Genomic DNA, 17,601 nt, shown 5'->3' with positions numbered 1-17,601 from the left:
TTTGAAAGGTATTTCTCTTTAATTGGTGTTGAAATCTGAAAAAACTTGAAATAACACTTTCCTAGTAAAATGGAAATAAAGTTTTTTATTGGTAAGTTTAGGATTTTTATTTAGGATTTTAAGATGTGCCAATGAATGAATGAATGAATGTGTATGCATATGTATGAAAGAAGACTTAGCATAAAAACCTCCAGCAGTAATAATTGTACAGATTTCCTTCTTTGTTCTCCTTATTATTGAATGAATAACCTATCTATCCTGCTCTAGTCCTGCTATGCTGCCTCTAAGGTGGTGTGAGGTTGTTCCTAAGAGGGTTGAATAAACAATGCTGGGAGTATACAAAGAGTATGCAGTCCCAGCACAGTCATTCGCAAGGCATGAATCATCTCAACTGTCTAGCCAAAGCAAGAAGGCTCCAATACTGAGCAGCAGTAACATAGGAAGATGTTGAGGTAGAAGATCTCTTTAGTGGTAAAGGCAAAGGTTTCATTTCATATTACACAGGAGAAAGCAGTGGTAAACAACTCCTATATTTTACTAAAAAAACCCACAATGGATAGACCATCTTGAAGAAATCCATATGTGGTTATTAAGAGTTGAAACAGACTTGGTAGCACATAATCATCTACTCTTCATTTGTACACATCACTATAATCTGGGTCATTTTTAATCCTCTAATTACTTCTTGTTTATTATAGATTGTGTGACCTAAGTGATCTGGAATATCTTGATGAAGAATTTCACCAAAGTCTACAATGGATGAAAGACAATGATATACATGATATCCTAGATCTCACATTCACTGTAAATGAAGAAGTCTTTGGACAGGTGTGGGCAATCTTTTTTTTTCTTTCAAGGGCAGTTGTGTGGTACTTATTTTTTACAATGCTTCTAATTCTCTTCCTGGATCATCTTGCTTCAAGATAATGTTCCAATAGAAGAGAATATATGTAGTTTAGGGTTGAACTATATTGTTCCTGGTGTTCTCCAAGCTTTGCTGTTTGCTTGCAAACATCTGCAAGAATACAACTAAGCTCAGAGAACACCAAAACCTCCAGATAAGGTGTCATTTACATATTGCTTTGGTACATTGCTTATTTTGCTTAAAAGCCACTATTTAAAACTGTAGAATAAAGGTAGTCCTCAATTTATGACCATAATTGGCACCTAAATGAAACCCAAATCTAAGTGTGTCCTGCTGTATGTATGGAATTAAACAGTAATTGGGATAAATAATCCTGAACTGCTCCTCACTATACTGGGCCAATTCAGAGTAGATTCAGAAGTCCTCCAGGAAAAGGAGCCTTCAGTACTGTAATTGAGGTAGTTCCGAAACAGAGACAATTTGGAGTATGGGTGGGTGGTGGGTGAAAGCTGTTTCCTACAGATAGCAGTGCTGGCAAGCATCGGGTATCCAGATGTTATACTATATTTTAAATCTCCTGGGATAAGAATTCTTCATTATACATGAATTCTTGTTCTAATATGTACATTAGGAAGTGCTGCTAAAATCCCTTTTCTAGAATGCCTTCTTTGTATTTTCCCTTTTGATGCTTTCAAGTTTTGGACTTGATGCCATTAACTCCAAAGATAAAAATTTTAGCTTTTTCTATATTGACCAAATTTGACCACTTCAGAAGGATTTTTATCAGTCATTTGGGGAATTAGTACCACTTTGATACATTAAAATTTCTCCTTGCAATAGATTCTGCTTTATAATATATTGTTGGTAATTTGCTTTTAAGATTACTGAAAGGGAATTAAAACCTGGAGGTGCCAACATCCCGGTCACAGAAAAGAACAAGAAGGAATATATAGAAAGAATGGTGAAATGGAGAATTGAAAGAGGTGTGGTGCAGCAGACAGAAAGTTTAGTACGTGGTTTTTATGAGGTAAAAAATAAATCTGTTTTCATATATTGCATGCATTAAGTGCCTAGAGCATTTGGCATGTATTAGGATTATCTATGATTCATAATTATTTCCTATCCTGCAACTGTTTAAATTGTGTTGGGAACCACAGTGTTGCCTCTGAAGTTGTTCCACTCAGGATTTGTCATTAATGTCATCAAAGTCAGACAACTAGGCTTGCCTGTAATAATGTAATAATCCCTACACATGAAGATGGTAACCAGTTAGTGTTGACAGAGCACAATTATGCTGCATTTTGAAGTTGTGCATTTTTACCTAAACTTTCAGTTGTTTACAAGTTCAACTCCCCCCCCCCCAAGTCATTCAGATGGGGCACAAGCTGCATGAAGGGAGAACCTATTTCTTAAGTGCAGAGTAAATGCTTTTCATGCAATAGGTTCCCATCATTCAATCCTGCATTTCCAAATAGGGTTTGAAAAATGTCTGCTCAAGCCTGACGAACTATCACAGTCAATGTTAACAGTAGTGGGCTAATTATACCATTGGTGTGACTTTCTAGATCAGGGGTGTCAAACTGGCGGCTGGCAGGCTGGATGCGTCATGCAAAGGCCACGCTCACCCCAGCTCTGCGAAGGGAAAAAACATCATGTGATGGCAACGCGATGCTGCGAGTTTGACACCTGTGTTCTAGATGGTTGTCATCACAGGGAATATTACTACAAGAAAAAGCTATCAAATATTCCTGGCAATAAATCAGCCTTAAGCTCAAGAATCACAATTCCTGCAAGTATACAGTATATTAATAGTGATTTCTGGGTGTCTGTCTAACTTCAGTGGAACAAATTCTGCTGCAGCATCTAAAATTTGATGTTGAGAATGCACTGCTTGGAGATATTTCCACATATTATTTGTGGTATGAATATGCCTTCTGATGCTCTGCTTATATTTTAAAAATATACTAGAAAATGAGGGATATACTTTTCTTTCAACTTTAGTGGCTATATCTAAATGTTGCACCAAAAATTACAGTATTATGAATTATGGACCCTATATAATAATTGGTGGAAATAAAAACAGCAAAGGATACATATTGAATATATATTCTCTCCTAGGTGGTTGATGCTAGACTGGTGTCTGTATTTGATGCAAGAGAACTAGAATTGGTTATTGCTGGCACTGCAGAAATTGACTTAAGTGACTGGAGAAATAACACTGAATATAGAGGAGGTGACATCTTCTAAAATACACATATGTTGTTGGTTGTAGTTAACCTGAGTGATCATAAATTGAATTAAATAAAAGTATGATTGTTTAGTGTTTTTTTATTTTTAGATGAATCCCAAAAACTATTTTAATTTGCAGTGTAATTTCACAAACATATGGTCTTATTTTAAGTTTTCAGATATCTTTGGATTTTCCCATTTTGGAATGGGAAATCCTTTCATTTGATAAAAGAGATAAAATCTAAAACAACATGACTAGCAATATGTGAGATCAAGTAAGTTAGTCTAGACAGGGCTGTCAAACTTGCGGCCCACGGGCCAGATGCATCAAGCGCTGGCCACGCCCACGCCCGGTTTAGCAAAGGGGAAAAAAAGTCCTGATACATCATGTGACACCACTGTGACAATGTGAGTTTGACACTCCTGGTCTAAGATATGAAGATATATTGGTATTTAATTTATAACAGATAGTAAAGATGGCAAAAATTGGGGGAAAAGAGACTTTTCAATGAAATGAGACTCTTCACAGAAGTTTCTGTGACAGTTAAGAATTGAATTAATTGGTACTTGGACTTTATTTCTGGAAACATATTGAAACATGCTTATACAAAGTACTGAGATCTTTTGTAAAAAGTCTGTTGGTGCAGACACACACAATAATTTAAAGAAAATAAATGGAAATAAAGTAATTAAAACGTGGATACATCCATGTTTTAAAATAAATGTAAACAGATTTGGGATTCAGATAAGTTGCTTGGGTTCAGTAGGATTTTAAATATATTTTACTTTAAAAATGATTTCATATGGTATATTTTATTTTATTTTAGATGTTCCCTTGCACCACTATTACAATGCAGCATTTATGTATTTGTGATTTAGATTGACATTCAAAAAACATAGGTCAAAAATATCTTTTTGTGGGAAGGAGGAGTATGTTGTATATAATTCTTGGAATCATCACCTATGTATTTATATATTTATATAATGTTTGGAAAGACTAAATCATAAAACCATAGAGTTTGAAAGTACTGTAGAGGTCATCTAATCCAACCTAGAGGCTCCCCTAGAGCAGTGGTCCCCAACCTTTCCAGCTTGGCAGCCGGACTCTGCGGGGGCATGTAAGTGGTAGGTGCACATGCATATGCGTGCACAGCTCCATTTGTGCAAGTGCCAGACACACAAACTCATTTGCATGAACGGAGCTTCGCACGTGAACACAAGTGCCCCCCGCTCATGAGAGTGGAGTTTCTCATGCACATGCTTGCCCATCTCTCCCACGGTCTAGTTTTGAACAGGCCTTGGCCTGGTAGTGGGCCACAGACTGGGGGTTGGAGACCCCTGCCCTAGAGTATTTTTAAAATAGATTTATTATTAAATTTATTTGCTACCCATCTCGCTATGAAGTGACTCAGGACACCTTACAGCATAAAAAACATTAAAATCATCAACAATAAATATTCCTAACCCAGTGGTTATCTGTCACAGGATCACTGATAAATAACCATCCAGCCTATATTTGAGGACTTCTAGCAGAGGAAAACTTATCATTTCATGTGGTTAGTCTATTCTACAGTACTAGTTGAAAACTCATATACTCAAGAGATTCCTTCTGATGTGAGGGTTCTTTCAGCAATCTCCCATTCAACACTTTACTAGTTTATATTATTACAGACTTTCAAATATTTTGGTTAATAAAAATAGATTTGATATATACTACGATAGGAATTATCCTAAACTACTTTGCCTTATTTTTACCTCAGGTTGTTTAAATCCTTGAATTCAATTCCCCATTATTTCCTGAGGCTGTTTTTCTGTCACTATCTTATTCTCCTTAGATAGTATATCCATCACTCCTCCAACTTTTCTATCATCAGTAATTTTTAACTCATGTTTTTACCCGTGTACATTTTTGTGAAGTTTCATGTCTAAACATGACACTACATCCTGAAAGCCTACCAAGGGAACGAGAATTAATACCATATATATGATATCAGATTCTATAGATTAATTTAGGAAATGTTAGGGCCTACATCTGTAATATTGCTTATTTCTTAACATTTTCTCATTATTGCCCTGAATAATATATTCTTAATTGTTATTAAACAGGATACCATGATAATCATATTGTAATTCGATGGTTTTGGGCTGCTGTGGAAAGATTCAACAATGAGCAACGGTTACGGCTTTTACAAGTAAGGTTTCAGTTAGCATCATTGTAGTTGTCATCAACATATTAAAAAGCTAATTAAAAACTATGAAGAATTGGAATCTTGAAATTGTTGAATGGCTTGATAAGTAATTCTCACTTCTTTCCTGATTCATTCACATGAAAACAGCAATTATAGGGTTTTTTGGGGGGGCAGGGATTTCTGTTTTAAATATTTAATAATAGGTTGCAATAGTGGGAGTAAGTCAGTGGTACATTCATTGTTGCATTTTTTCCATTTATAATTCCTGAATGAAACAAGTCTATATGCTTTATCTTGCTGTCCTTTCTCATAAAAATTAAGGAAAATTCTTTCATTATTTCAGAACCTGCCCAAAAGATATCTGCTTGATTATAGATTTTTTAAATTAGTTGTTGTTGTTAGTTGCAAAGTCATGTCTGACCCATTGCAACCCCATGGACAATGTTCCTCCAGGCCTTCCTGTCCTCTACCATCCTCTGGAGTCCATTTAAGTTCATGCCTTCTACTTCAGTGACTCCATCCAGCCACCTCGTTCTCTGTCGTCCCTTTCTTCTTTTGCCCAGCATTAGGCTTTTCTCCAGTGAGTCCTTTCTTCTCATTAGGTGGCCAAAGTATTTGAGTTTCATCTTCAGGACCTGGCCTTCTAAAGAGCAGTCAGGGTTGATCTCCTCTAGGACTGACCGGTTTGATCGCCTTGCAGTCCAAGGGACTCACAGGAGTCTTCTCCAGCACCATAGTTCAAAGGCCTCAATTCTTTGGTGCTCAGTCTTTCTTATGGTCCAACTTTCACAGCCATACATTGCAATTGGGAAAACCATAGCCTTGACTACACACACTTTTGTTGGCAGAGTGATGTCTCTGCTATTTATTTATTTATTTATTTATTTATTTATTTATTTATTTATTTATATTTCTATTTCTATACCGCCCTTCTCCCACAGGACTCAGGGCGGTGCACAGCCAAAATAAAACATTGTATACAAAATTTAAAAAACAATTTAAAACAATTAAATAATTTTGGCCCAAAATTATTATTTTTAGTATGCTGTCTAGATTTGCCATAGCTTTCCTCCCCAGGATGAAGCATCTTTTAATTTCTTGGCTACAGTCTCCATCTGCGGTGATCTTGGAGCCCAGGAAAATAAAATCTGTCACTACCTCCATTTCTTCCTCATCTATTTGCCAGGAATTGAGAGGACTGGATGTCATGATCTTAGTTTTCTTAATATTGAGTTTCAAGCCAACTTTTGCACTCTCCTTCTTCACCCGTATCAAGAGGCTCTTTAGTTCCTCTTCACTTTCTGCCATTAGAGTGGTATCATCTGCATATCTGAGGTTGTTGATATTTCTCCTGGCAATCTTAACTCCAGCTTTTGATTCATCTAGTCCCGCCTTTCTCATGATGTGCTCTGCATATAAGTTAAATAGGCAGGGCGACAGTATACAGCCTTCCCAGACTCCTTTCCCAATTTTGAACCAATCAGTGGTTCCATGTCCAGTTCTCACTGTTGCTTCTTTTTTTTTTTTTTTTTTATTGAAAAAGTTTTCAAATACAAATTTTTCCCCCTTTTCCCCCCCCTCCCCCCCTCCCTAACCCCCCCTCCCCACCCTTCCCCCCCTGTGACTTCTTCGTAACAAAAAAAAACCCAATTCATAACAGATTACTTACTCCCTCCTCAAAATACTGACCTTTACTTACTAAAAGTATTATAAATCCCCCTTTATCCATACATTTCAGAGAAGAAGAAGAGAAAAAAAAAAAAAAAAAACAAACACATTATACTATAACTATTATAAAATAACTTCTAATTTAGCATAATAGTGTTTTATATCTATACATTATTGCAACAATTCAAAACCACCTTCCACTTTAAAACTATACGATAAGTTCTAGTTTAATAACATTTCAAAGCGGGCTCCCCATAAAATCTAATTTAACATTTATTCCACTCTATCCATTTCCTCCACTCCCCTAAATGTATCACTTAAAAATCCCTTTTCTTAAACTAATCAGTCTGTAGCTAGCTTATTCACCCACTGTCTTACAAATTTACCACAACAATTCTTGATATCTTTAATTCACTGCCCACACTACTTAAAAATATATATATATATATATTCCATTATATCTAAATAAAAAAAGAAAAGACAATAACTTTAAATTTATAGTCCATATAATATCTTCTTGAAGTCTTTCCACTGGATTGTTAAAACCAACATCCATAATAGGGTAACATAGCTTGCTGATGCAACAGCTTATTCAAGATCTCCAATCATATCTGCCCCCATCAGTAGTAAACATCTTCTTATATATATAAAAGTAAAAACAACCACCCGAGTGACATTATAATTATATTCCATATAATAATAATTGTGGGTTTCATCAGGATTATTAATTTCCATCATCGTATTGGGTAACAACCCGATCTTCTGCATGTCCCAATGTGATTCTCTTGCCTTATAATTCAAAATAATTATAATATATTTATCAACACAAAAAGAAGTTTCAAAGTAGATAATTCAAAACCATCAATTTAAGGCTCTTTCCATGTCCCAAAATTACGGCAATGCAGAGATCTGCCACTATCCTCAGGATGATATTGACCAATATGTCGCCTCCTCTATGTTTTCACATAATCATTCATATTTTAAAATCACTGGCTTCACTGTTGCTTGGGTTAGAAATTTCTATTTTTGTACAACCTATTTCTTTTTTTGTTTTCTTTTTGTGGGTTTGACTTCCATCCTAGTTTTTTGTGTCTCGCGTTTCTTTTTTATCCCTTGTATATCCTCTAATTGGTTTCCATGCTTGTCCTTGCCTTGATAAGTCATCACATTAAAATCAGATGGCACTTCTCTCAAATTTGTAGATAATCCAGCTGGGGTATCCAATAAATCCAAAGGCAATTTATCTGGTACAGTCTCTGTCTTTAGTTCCAGCTCCTTCTGCTTATCCTGTATTATATCTGAAGACGTTAAATTCATTTTCAACCTATTTTGATAAAATTCTTCCGCTCTTTCAACAGTATTTAACTGGTATCTTTCTCCTTGATATCTCAATATAATACCAACTGGGACGTCCCACCGGAATTGAATATTTCTCCTTTTTAACTCAGACACCAAAAAGCCAAATTTCTTCCTTTCCATTAATATCTTAGGTGGGAGTTCCTTGTAAATCCAAATCTTTCTTCCATACAATTGCAAATTAGAATTGAAGGAATTTTGCACAATTTTATTCCTAATTTCTTTATCTGAAAAATAGATTACCACATCTCTAGGCAATTGCCTTTGCTTGGCAGTCCAGGAGTTTATTCGATAAGCTCTGTCAATCCTACAAAACACTTCCTCAGGTTGAATCTTTAAAATCCCAGCTAGAAATTCAGAAGATATTTTCCTTAAGTCATCTCTGTTATTTTCCTGCAAACCTCTAAGTCTTATTGCATATTCTGTGAAATTATATTGTATCTTTAGAACCTCTTTTTCAATCCTCTGTTGCAGATTTTCTACATTACCAGACTTTTGGTCAGCATCCATTTTAAATTTTTCTTCTGAACTATAATCCTGAATATTTAACAAATCATTTTCAATTTTTTGAATTCTATTGTCCAATTTGTCTTGAATTTCATCCATTTTTGACTCTAGTAAATTAGTATTTGTCTCCAACCGAATCATGAATTCTGACACTTTTAAAATTTTTTGCTGCAAAAAGTCAAACTTGGATTTCACCAATTCCTTAGTTTCCTGCTTAAATTTTTCAAGTTGCTGATTCACAATCTCATCCCTTCTTTCAATCTCCTCTAAGAGAAATTCTATTATATTAAAATCAGGTTTCTGGGACTGAAGAGTTAAAACTTGTTGCTTTAAATTCTTAGTGGGGGAATCCCCCCCACCTATTTGTTTGTCTGACTTCACAAGCCTCAGTGCCATGTTTCCGCCTAAGCAGGCTTTGTTAGAAGAAAAAAAAAAACAAGACAAAAGACTTCCAGCCAGCAACAATCAGGCTCCAGGGGAAAAAGAGAAAAACAAAAACAGGAGCGGAGTTTTGTCTACAAATGTAGCCAGTGGTATTTATTCCGCTACATTATAATAATAAAAAACGGAAGAACTTTCCCTCTCAAACTCTTCTCCAGCCGCGGCAGACGCCATTTTAAAAAAAAACTTTTTTCCTCTTTCTCTTCCTCTATTCTCTTAAGTAATTTTTAAAAGATAAGTAAAATACTTGCGCTTCAGTATTACAGGTCCAGCTCACATTTTCTTTGAGTAATCTGTCAAATTCGCAGGCTTGCTTTTGACGCCTGGCTCTGCATTAGCAGAGGTCTCCCAAAGCCCGGAGCAGCGGCTGGGGATATGGGGCATCTCATCCGCTCCATCCCAAAAGTAAAAGAAAAACTTTTGGGACTCTGCAGAGAGTTCTACCCACCCCTGCCGGCTCTATCTCCGTTTCCTCATGGGAACGGAGTTTTTTCGAGCCGCCGTTCCGTTGTGAAGGCGGCTCTGACAGGCTGTGGAAGCTGACGATCCCAAAGGAACGTCTGGCGGCGGCCAGCAGCAAACAGGAAGTCATCACTGTTGCTTCTTGACCCACATATAGGTTTCTCAAGAGACAAATAAAATGGTCTGTTACTCCCATCTCTTTAAGAACTTGCCACAATTTATTGTGATCCACACAATCAAAGACTTTAGCATAGTTAATGAAGCAGAAGTAGATGTTTTTCTGGAACTCCCTAGCTTTCTCCATGATCCAGCGTATGTTGGCAATTCGATCTCTAGTTCTTCTGCCTCTTCGAAATCCTGCCTGTACTTCTGGTAGTTCTCGATCCACATACTGCTGGAGCCTAGCTTGTAGGATTTTAAGCATAACCTTACTAGCATGTGAAATGAGTGCAATGGTGCGATAGTTTGAACATTCTTTGGCATTGCCTTTCTTTGGAATTGGAATGTAAACTGACTTTTTCCAATCCTGTAATCACTGTTGAGTTTTCCAAATTTGCTGGCAAATTGAGTGTAGCACTTGTACTGCATCATCTTTTAAGATTTTGAATAGCTCAGCTGGAATACTGTCTCCTCCACTAGCTTTGTTGTTGCTCAGATTTCCTAAGGCCCATTTGACTTCACATTCTGTCTTGAGGTCAATGACCACCCCATCGTGGTTATTAGGGATGTTAAGCTTTTTTTTGTATTGTTCTTCTGTGTAATTTTGCCACCTCTTCTTAATCTCTTCTGCCTCTGTTAGGTCCCTGCTATTTTGGTCCTTTATCATGCCCATCTTTGCGTGAAACGTTCCCTTCATATCTCCAATTTTCTTGAAGAGAACTCTGGTCCTCCCTATTCTATTGTTTTCTTCTATTTCTTTGCACTGTTCATTTAAGAATGCATTCTTATCTCTTCTAGCTATTCTTTAAATTAGTAAGAAAACTAAAACAAAGGAAAAAATGTCTGCAAATAGAATTCCAAACAAAACCCCCCACTATTAGAACAAAATGGAATGAAAGAGACAATGTTTTGTGTATTTTATGCTTCTGTTTTCTGTATTTTATGCTGTGACTGAAAATCCATTTTTGCAATCTCTTTAATTCACAAAGAAAATCACTGATGGATTTATACCAAATTGGGGTCAGGCAGGGAGGATCAAACCTGATTTTATTTTATTATTTCCTTCCTCTTCCGATTCTATTTTTCTAGACTGAAAAAATAGGAAGTGATGCATTAATATTTTTTTTTAAATAAAGCTTTGTATTAAATACAGATTATTCGCTAATATTGTGACCTCAAAGTCTAATGTATTAGTACAGTCAATTGCAAGACACTTATATAGTATTCTATAGTATAATATTTAATTGTCTTCTTCCCCTACTGATTGAATTGCTTAAATAAGGACATTATCTGTCTAGACTAGAGACTCACTGGTCATGTGGATTGCTTTAATTGGGAATAAACTTTACCGTTGCTGTTAATATGCATGTAGGGGATACTTATGAGACCAGGACAATCCCATGTGTCAGTGATTCCATACATTATGAGTATAATATAATGAAGCAATTTTGTATAAAATATGCTAGATCTTTAATGGCAGATTGCTGCTGTCTGAAGAGCAAGCACAAAGAAGGTGATACTGGTGATACCTGTATAGAAAGGAATACCTGCCTGTCTCCCACCACTTGACGCAGCCCACCTCACCAGCCAAGTGCAGATATTTCATTTTCCCTGTTCCTGCTTGTTTACAGGGAAGCCAAAGAATCTGTGCTTGGTGGGATAGGAGAGACAGGGCAGTCAGGAAGAAAAAGAATGAGATAGAGATTGCAAGGGAAGTTACCAGTGGGAAAATCATTATGTATGGAGACAGCTGACTGTACAGGATTACCAATGGGAATAGTGACATCAAAAATGTTGGTTCACAAGGCTGATATTCCTCTTTTTTAAAAAAATCCTTGAATTACCAGGAAGACTCTGGGTTTTCTGGCAGCCAAATGGGAAGAGGCAGCTCTGCAGGAGGCCAGTTGAGGCTCTGTTGATCACAAATCTATCCTAGGCTCCTGCTCCATTTGGCATCAAATGTTTGCATAGCAAAGAACTAATTACATGCTCTAATGGAAAAGATTAGTTTCCTACTGCATTACCTTGATCTGCCTTCATCTTACCTCATTGAAATATCTTCAGAAAACAGTAAGTGGACTGTCCCTGCAGCAGGTCAAGGCAGGTGTAGGGATAATCCAAAAAGCTCTCATAGCCAGATCCATACAGTGTAGTCAGTATGCTTGTTCAGAAGTACTCTATATTCCACCAACATACTTCCATACCAGGTTCAATAAAGTTTTGAAAAGAGTGTTGCTTGAGGCGTTTAGCACATTATATCTCCTTTCAAAAGCTGAATGCCTGTTTGTTTCCTTGTATACATTGTCTCGATTGCCCTTTCTACAAACTAACACAACTGTAAAACAAGTTTTTTATCGTTTTCCAGATAAATGCATGTAAGAGGTCATCTATGTATTTAAAAATAGAAAATAAAAATAGAACTACCACCCTTTTCAATAATAAATAGTTACAGTGTTTTATGTTATTTTCCAGTTTGTTACAGGTACATCCAGTATTCCTTATGAAGGTTTTGCTTCTTTGAGAGGAAGCAATGGACCAAGAAGATTCTGTGTAGAAAAATGGGGCAAAATTACAGCTCTGCCCAGGTAAAGTAACTCTAAGAATGTTTCAAATAAATCCACTTGAAGCAGAAGATTTTGGGTTTCTTTAAATAAAAGAGAATCGAGGGATTCAGCATAATTTGTTTCCTGTTCCTTAGATTTGCTTACTATGAAGCTTAAAACCACTCTTATTTTATTTTTGTCTCCAAAAAACACTTTTGCTTTTCAGCAAATTTCTACATGAAATACAAACATAGTAACATTGTTTTGAAACAATTCCTTTCTGCACCATTTTTTTTTTCTATCTTTGTCTTTTCCCATTGATGTATAATACCTGACTGTAGTCTCAGCTGCTTGTCCTGATTATGGTCCTGGGTAAAATATAGCATTATATGTCTGTGTCAAGGAATAAATGCTTGTTAAAAGAAGTGGAAAGCAGACTCTTTGGGCAAGTATTGAAAACCTAATGATGTGGGGGAAGATCCATATGACTAGTACTAACAGAAGATGCTGCTTTTAGTTGATAGAGCTGGTGAAACTAGAAGCACCAAAGTCAGAAGCAGAAACATCTCTTACCAGGAGTCTCCACAGTGACGGCACATGTTAAAAAGGGGTGGAGCTTCAATTGCCTAGTCATACCCACGTTTATGATGGCCTTACATTACAATATGAGTGCATAGTATCAGCTGCTCCTTCCTCAGAGAAGTAACTGGCTCTCAGTCTGTTAGGATGCACAAGCAAGAAGAAGGAAGCAGAAGATTTGGAAGAGAAAGAGATGGCTGCATTCTTATATTTATAGTTGCTGCTTTTCTGCTCTAGTTACTGCTTTTCTGATATCTATAAAAAACTAGTTTATCAAGAGTTGTGTTCTGAAATCTCTGCTACCTCTAAGTTATTAATTTGAATATCTGTCAGGGTGTAGCCAAAAAGATCCTATTGTTCTGCTCTGCAAAATACCGCAATGTGTTGAGCAGACGGCAACAGTGAGCTTCTGAGGTAGCGCTAGATTTTTTTTTTCTTTTTACCAAGTAGTGGCAAGTCTTTGGCTGATTCTTTCTCTCATCCCCTTTCCTGTGGCATGCCTCTAAACTTTTGCTTCTATTTTTCCTTAACAGCAGCTTGTCATATCCTGACATATAAATTGTGGTTAAGCTAAAGTGTGCTGGAAAATCTCTTATGCTTATACCCATTACCTCTCAGATTGAGAAATAATAATACCTCTGAGAATTGGTGAAATAAAACAGCCTGATTTTTTTCCCATGTAGATTATAATATATGTTAACACATTGAATGCCTGAAAATAGATTTAATTAATTTTTAATTCTGACATGTCCTTATTTTGCTGCTGACCTGGACTCATAATTTTAGCATGACTTAACAACATTTAAAAGCATCTAAGCACTTTTAAGTGTATGTATGGATGTAAACATGTTTAAATAAAACATAAGATTAATCATAAACATTTAAGAAATCATACTTTGATCGCATCTCTGTTTTGGATGAAAAGAAAGTTGTCTTCAGTTCCATAGTACTTGTGTACAGAATTCTTCAAGCACTCAATAGTACAAGTTTCAGATGCCGCCTAGTATTGACTGATTGACTACCCATTTTTTTGAGTAGGCAGGGAGATTTCCCTCGAAGTATCTGCTGCTGTGTTACTGGAGACTGATTTAAAATACCGTCTAACCTGTCTGAGCTTTCAGTTGCAAATACATTCTTAGTTTATGATCTGCTGAGACACATTAAGAACATTTCTCAGGTCAATAAAGCTCAAGCTTTACTGTCTGAGAAACCAGTTTTGCTCCTATGTGCACTATTCACTTTCAACTTATTGTAGTTGAGATATAAAGAAAAACAGAATTGAGATAGCTCCTTCTCCTTATCTTCCTGCACTTTGAGATCACTGTAGCCATGATGGTAAATGTTCCAGCCATGCTGAAATATGTAGGGTGATAAAATGGGGGAGGGCATGTGTAGGTGAATGAGCATTACTCATAAGGATGAAGATGGACAGGTGTGAGACCAAGCAGTGAGGCTGCTTTATCTCATCCAGTTTAGTCCCTTTATGTTTGTGGGTAATTAGTTTGAACCTCTGTGCATGAAACTTCTTGTCAAGTTATATTGGGTTTTGGATCCACAGTAATTTCATTTTATAGTAAAACTAAGAATGAATGAATTATTTTAAAAGGAAAGTTAATGGACATGGTCATAAAATTTCTATTATCTAAGGAAGTATGTTACCATATTGAAAAATGAGAATTATCAATAAATATAATGTAACCCAGGATAATTCTTACTATAGTCTTCCTTCCTGAATGCATGTACTTTATCAAAGTTGTAACAGTGATAATTTTTTTGCAGATTTGGTGTTCTGAAATGCAATAAATAGGAGAGTAATGAACTGAATAGAACAATATTGCCTCTGTTTTAAGATCCACCAAATGAATAATTTTCAATGTATTTTAATAAAGTAATAGCAACTCTATTAAATTAAGTCTAATTTTATTTTTATTCTGATAGCTTCCACTGTTTGGAAGTGACTTTTGGCATGCTGCTGAAAAGCTATGATTTGTAATCTTGAAAATATTGCAAAGTCTTATTTTAACTGGGCCCCTGCAGTGGCTCAGTGGTTAAGATCCTTGGCTTGTTGGCTGGAAAGCTGACAGCCCAGATTCGAGACCCAGGTGCCATATGACGGGATGAGCTCCCGTCCTCTCCCCAGCTCCACACAACTTAGCAGTTCGAAAGCATGCAAACGTGAGTAGCTAAATAGGAACCACTTTGGTGGGAAGGTAACAGCCCTCCATGACATCATGCTGACCACATGACTGTGGACAAATCTTTGGACAGTGCTGGCACAACAGCAGTGCTGTCTCAAAGGCAAACGGAGATGAGCACCACCGCCTATCGTCAGCAACAACTAGCAAATAAAATCTGCAGGGACTGCTTTATCTTTTTATTCTTATTTTAATTTCTTTAAAGATTTATCTCCTTCCCCCCCCTCTCCTCTCCCAGTAATTTTGAAAAGCATTGTAGAAAGTTTCTAAAACTCTAAATTAAAAATACACTACATACCGACTACTGCTTCGGCACAAACAACTAGAAACCAAACTATATAGTGCGTTTAGGCAGAGGCATAGAAAAATAGGAATAAATGTGTTTACAATTCATCTTTTAATCTAGGAATAAATTAACTTCTAAATTAAGAGTATGTTTGGGAAGAAGTTCTTGTTCTTAGTTTTTCCTCACTTGATTTTTGGTGTCATAAAAACTTTCTTTCCATTTTTCCCCAGAGCTCACACTTGTTTCAATCGTCTTGACCTTCCTCCTTACCCATCGTTCTCCATGCTCTATGAGAAGCTGTTGACAGCTGTCGAAGAGACGAGCACATTTGGTCTTGAATAAGACACGAATTGTCTAACCCAGTATCTGGGACTTTTGTGGATCAATCCCCCCAAATACATGAATGCTTACAGCAAGTTGCAAAGATAAAAACTATTGTACAGTGCAATTGGAAGAATGGGACTTTATGAGTGAGAAAAATTGTAACAGCTGCATGAGTACTTTAGAGCAAGGGTTGTGGCCTTGTTCTCATGAGCACCAAATGTTTAAAACTTAAGTCGGATTTTTAAAAATGACAAAAGATTAGCAACAATTAGACCGCTGCAAATCTAATACATCTCAAAAATGAATTTCATCAAAATATTTGAACAGAGTTCAGTGAAATACAAAGATTGTTAGCTTGCTGCTAAATTGTAAGAGGATAAGTAAAAATGCTTTTTAAAAATCAAATAGGAGTTATTTCCCAATGGTACACTACTATATGTCTTACACAATACAAGAATATGCTATATATGCTATACCTAAATCTATGTGTGCCTGCATGACATCTATTGCATTTCAAAGATACAGCACAAAGAACAGTTATTTTCTGCAGCTTAACAAGGGTATGAAGAAAAGTTGGCAGCAAAAGATGGTGTGAACAGAAAGACTTTTAATTAGGAGAACCTGTACAATTGTATATGCAAATCATGTTTAGCAGAAGGAGAGCTATTGTAAGAGATTAATGGTTAACTTTATTCTTTATACTGCATGAAGGCTTTTTAAAAAAATAATGTGAGTTTATCACAGCATATCAGGAAAAAGAAAGCCTCTTACACAGTGACTTTTGTTTATTTTTATAAGTTCATAATATTGATTTTCTTAGGGTGTAAATAAGAAAATAGACCTTTTTTGTTCTTTTCACTTTTCCATGCTTAAATAGTTCTTGTGTTCAATTCTTTACACACTTAAGGTGTATATTTGTGTACACACACACACACACAAACACACACCTTTATTTTTATAAAGGTAAGGTATTCCTGAAACTATTTTTTGCACCGAATGTACCAAAGTCAAAGGGATATTGTGAATTAAATAACAAAAAATATGTATCACTTCATCACTTCATACAAAATCTATAGAAGGTAGCTACTTTAAAGAACATGATTTTTATTTCCCAGTTACATTCTGCACAGTTAAATAATAATTTTTAAAGCTCGCTACATGTAATAATGTGTAATATGCATTTTATTTCAAATGCACTTATTTTTTCTCCATTAACTAATTTCATTAGAGCTGAATACAGATACAGCTGAGTACATATGTTTCATATTTTGCTGCTTTTTTTTACTTTTGTACAGCACTATTATAAGCATTACAATGATCTGGAAAAACAAGAGGACTAGCACCTAAATGAATGAACCACTTTGTGTCACTCTCACATTTAGCAGCAAACTGTCTCCAAGATGTAAATTGTTTGTAGTGTCTTTCTAAACCCACATTTTCACTGATTAGTTTTCTTATAAATGTTTCTTAAAATGAAGTACTTTTCTATGGTTTATCTGAAAGCATGAATTCGCCATGTCAAATAAGCTTTTAATTTTAGAAACATTAAAAGGGATTGAACTTGTTTATAAAGATCTCCTGTGCTGAAAGACCACTTTCCTACATGGCAGAGGTGAAAGGGGTGTCTAGTCTTTTACTCTGGTTCTTGTGATCACCATGAATGAATACACTGCACATAATTTACTTCTTTATCGTTGATGAACATGGATGATGTTCAGGCCACTGCCATTCCTGTCTCTTAGAAACAGCCTGGGCTAAATACATTTTAAATTAGTCATTGCTATGAAAAAAGCTAGAT

The 17,601-nt window shown here is 36.0% G+C and overlaps 1 protein-coding gene across 2 annotated transcripts in view; it reads left to right on the top strand.

Moving 5' to 3' along the window:
• The window catches only part of HECW2 (HECT, C2 and WW domain containing E3 ubiquitin protein ligase 2), a 164,018-nt gene extending 146,643 nt beyond the window's left edge, over positions 1–17,375 (top strand). For both annotated transcript variants that reach the window (XM_034429840.3, XM_087882131.1), the window contains 6 exons: positions 699–828; positions 1,746–1,892; positions 2,984–3,098; positions 5,201–5,286; positions 12,349–12,461; positions 15,710–17,375. In XM_034429840.3, the coding sequence (XP_034285731.2) occupies positions 699–828; positions 1,746–1,892; positions 2,984–3,098; positions 5,201–5,286; positions 12,349–12,461; positions 15,710–15,821 (703 nt within the window). In that variant the 3' untranslated portion in view covers positions 15,822–17,375. The remainder of the gene's footprint in view (positions 1–698; positions 829–1,745; positions 1,893–2,983; positions 3,099–5,200; positions 5,287–12,348; positions 12,462–15,709) is intronic.
• The last annotated feature ends 226 nt before the right edge of the window (positions 17,376–17,601 follow it).

The sequence above is a fragment of the Pantherophis guttatus genome, chromosome 1 (assembly GCF_059756535.1).
Source record: "Pantherophis guttatus breed Tessera chromosome 1, ASM5975653v1, whole genome shotgun sequence".
Taxonomy (NCBI): Eukaryota; Metazoa; Chordata; class Lepidosauria; order Squamata; family Colubridae; genus Pantherophis; species Pantherophis guttatus.
This window is presented reverse-complemented; position numbering and strand designations above follow the sequence as displayed.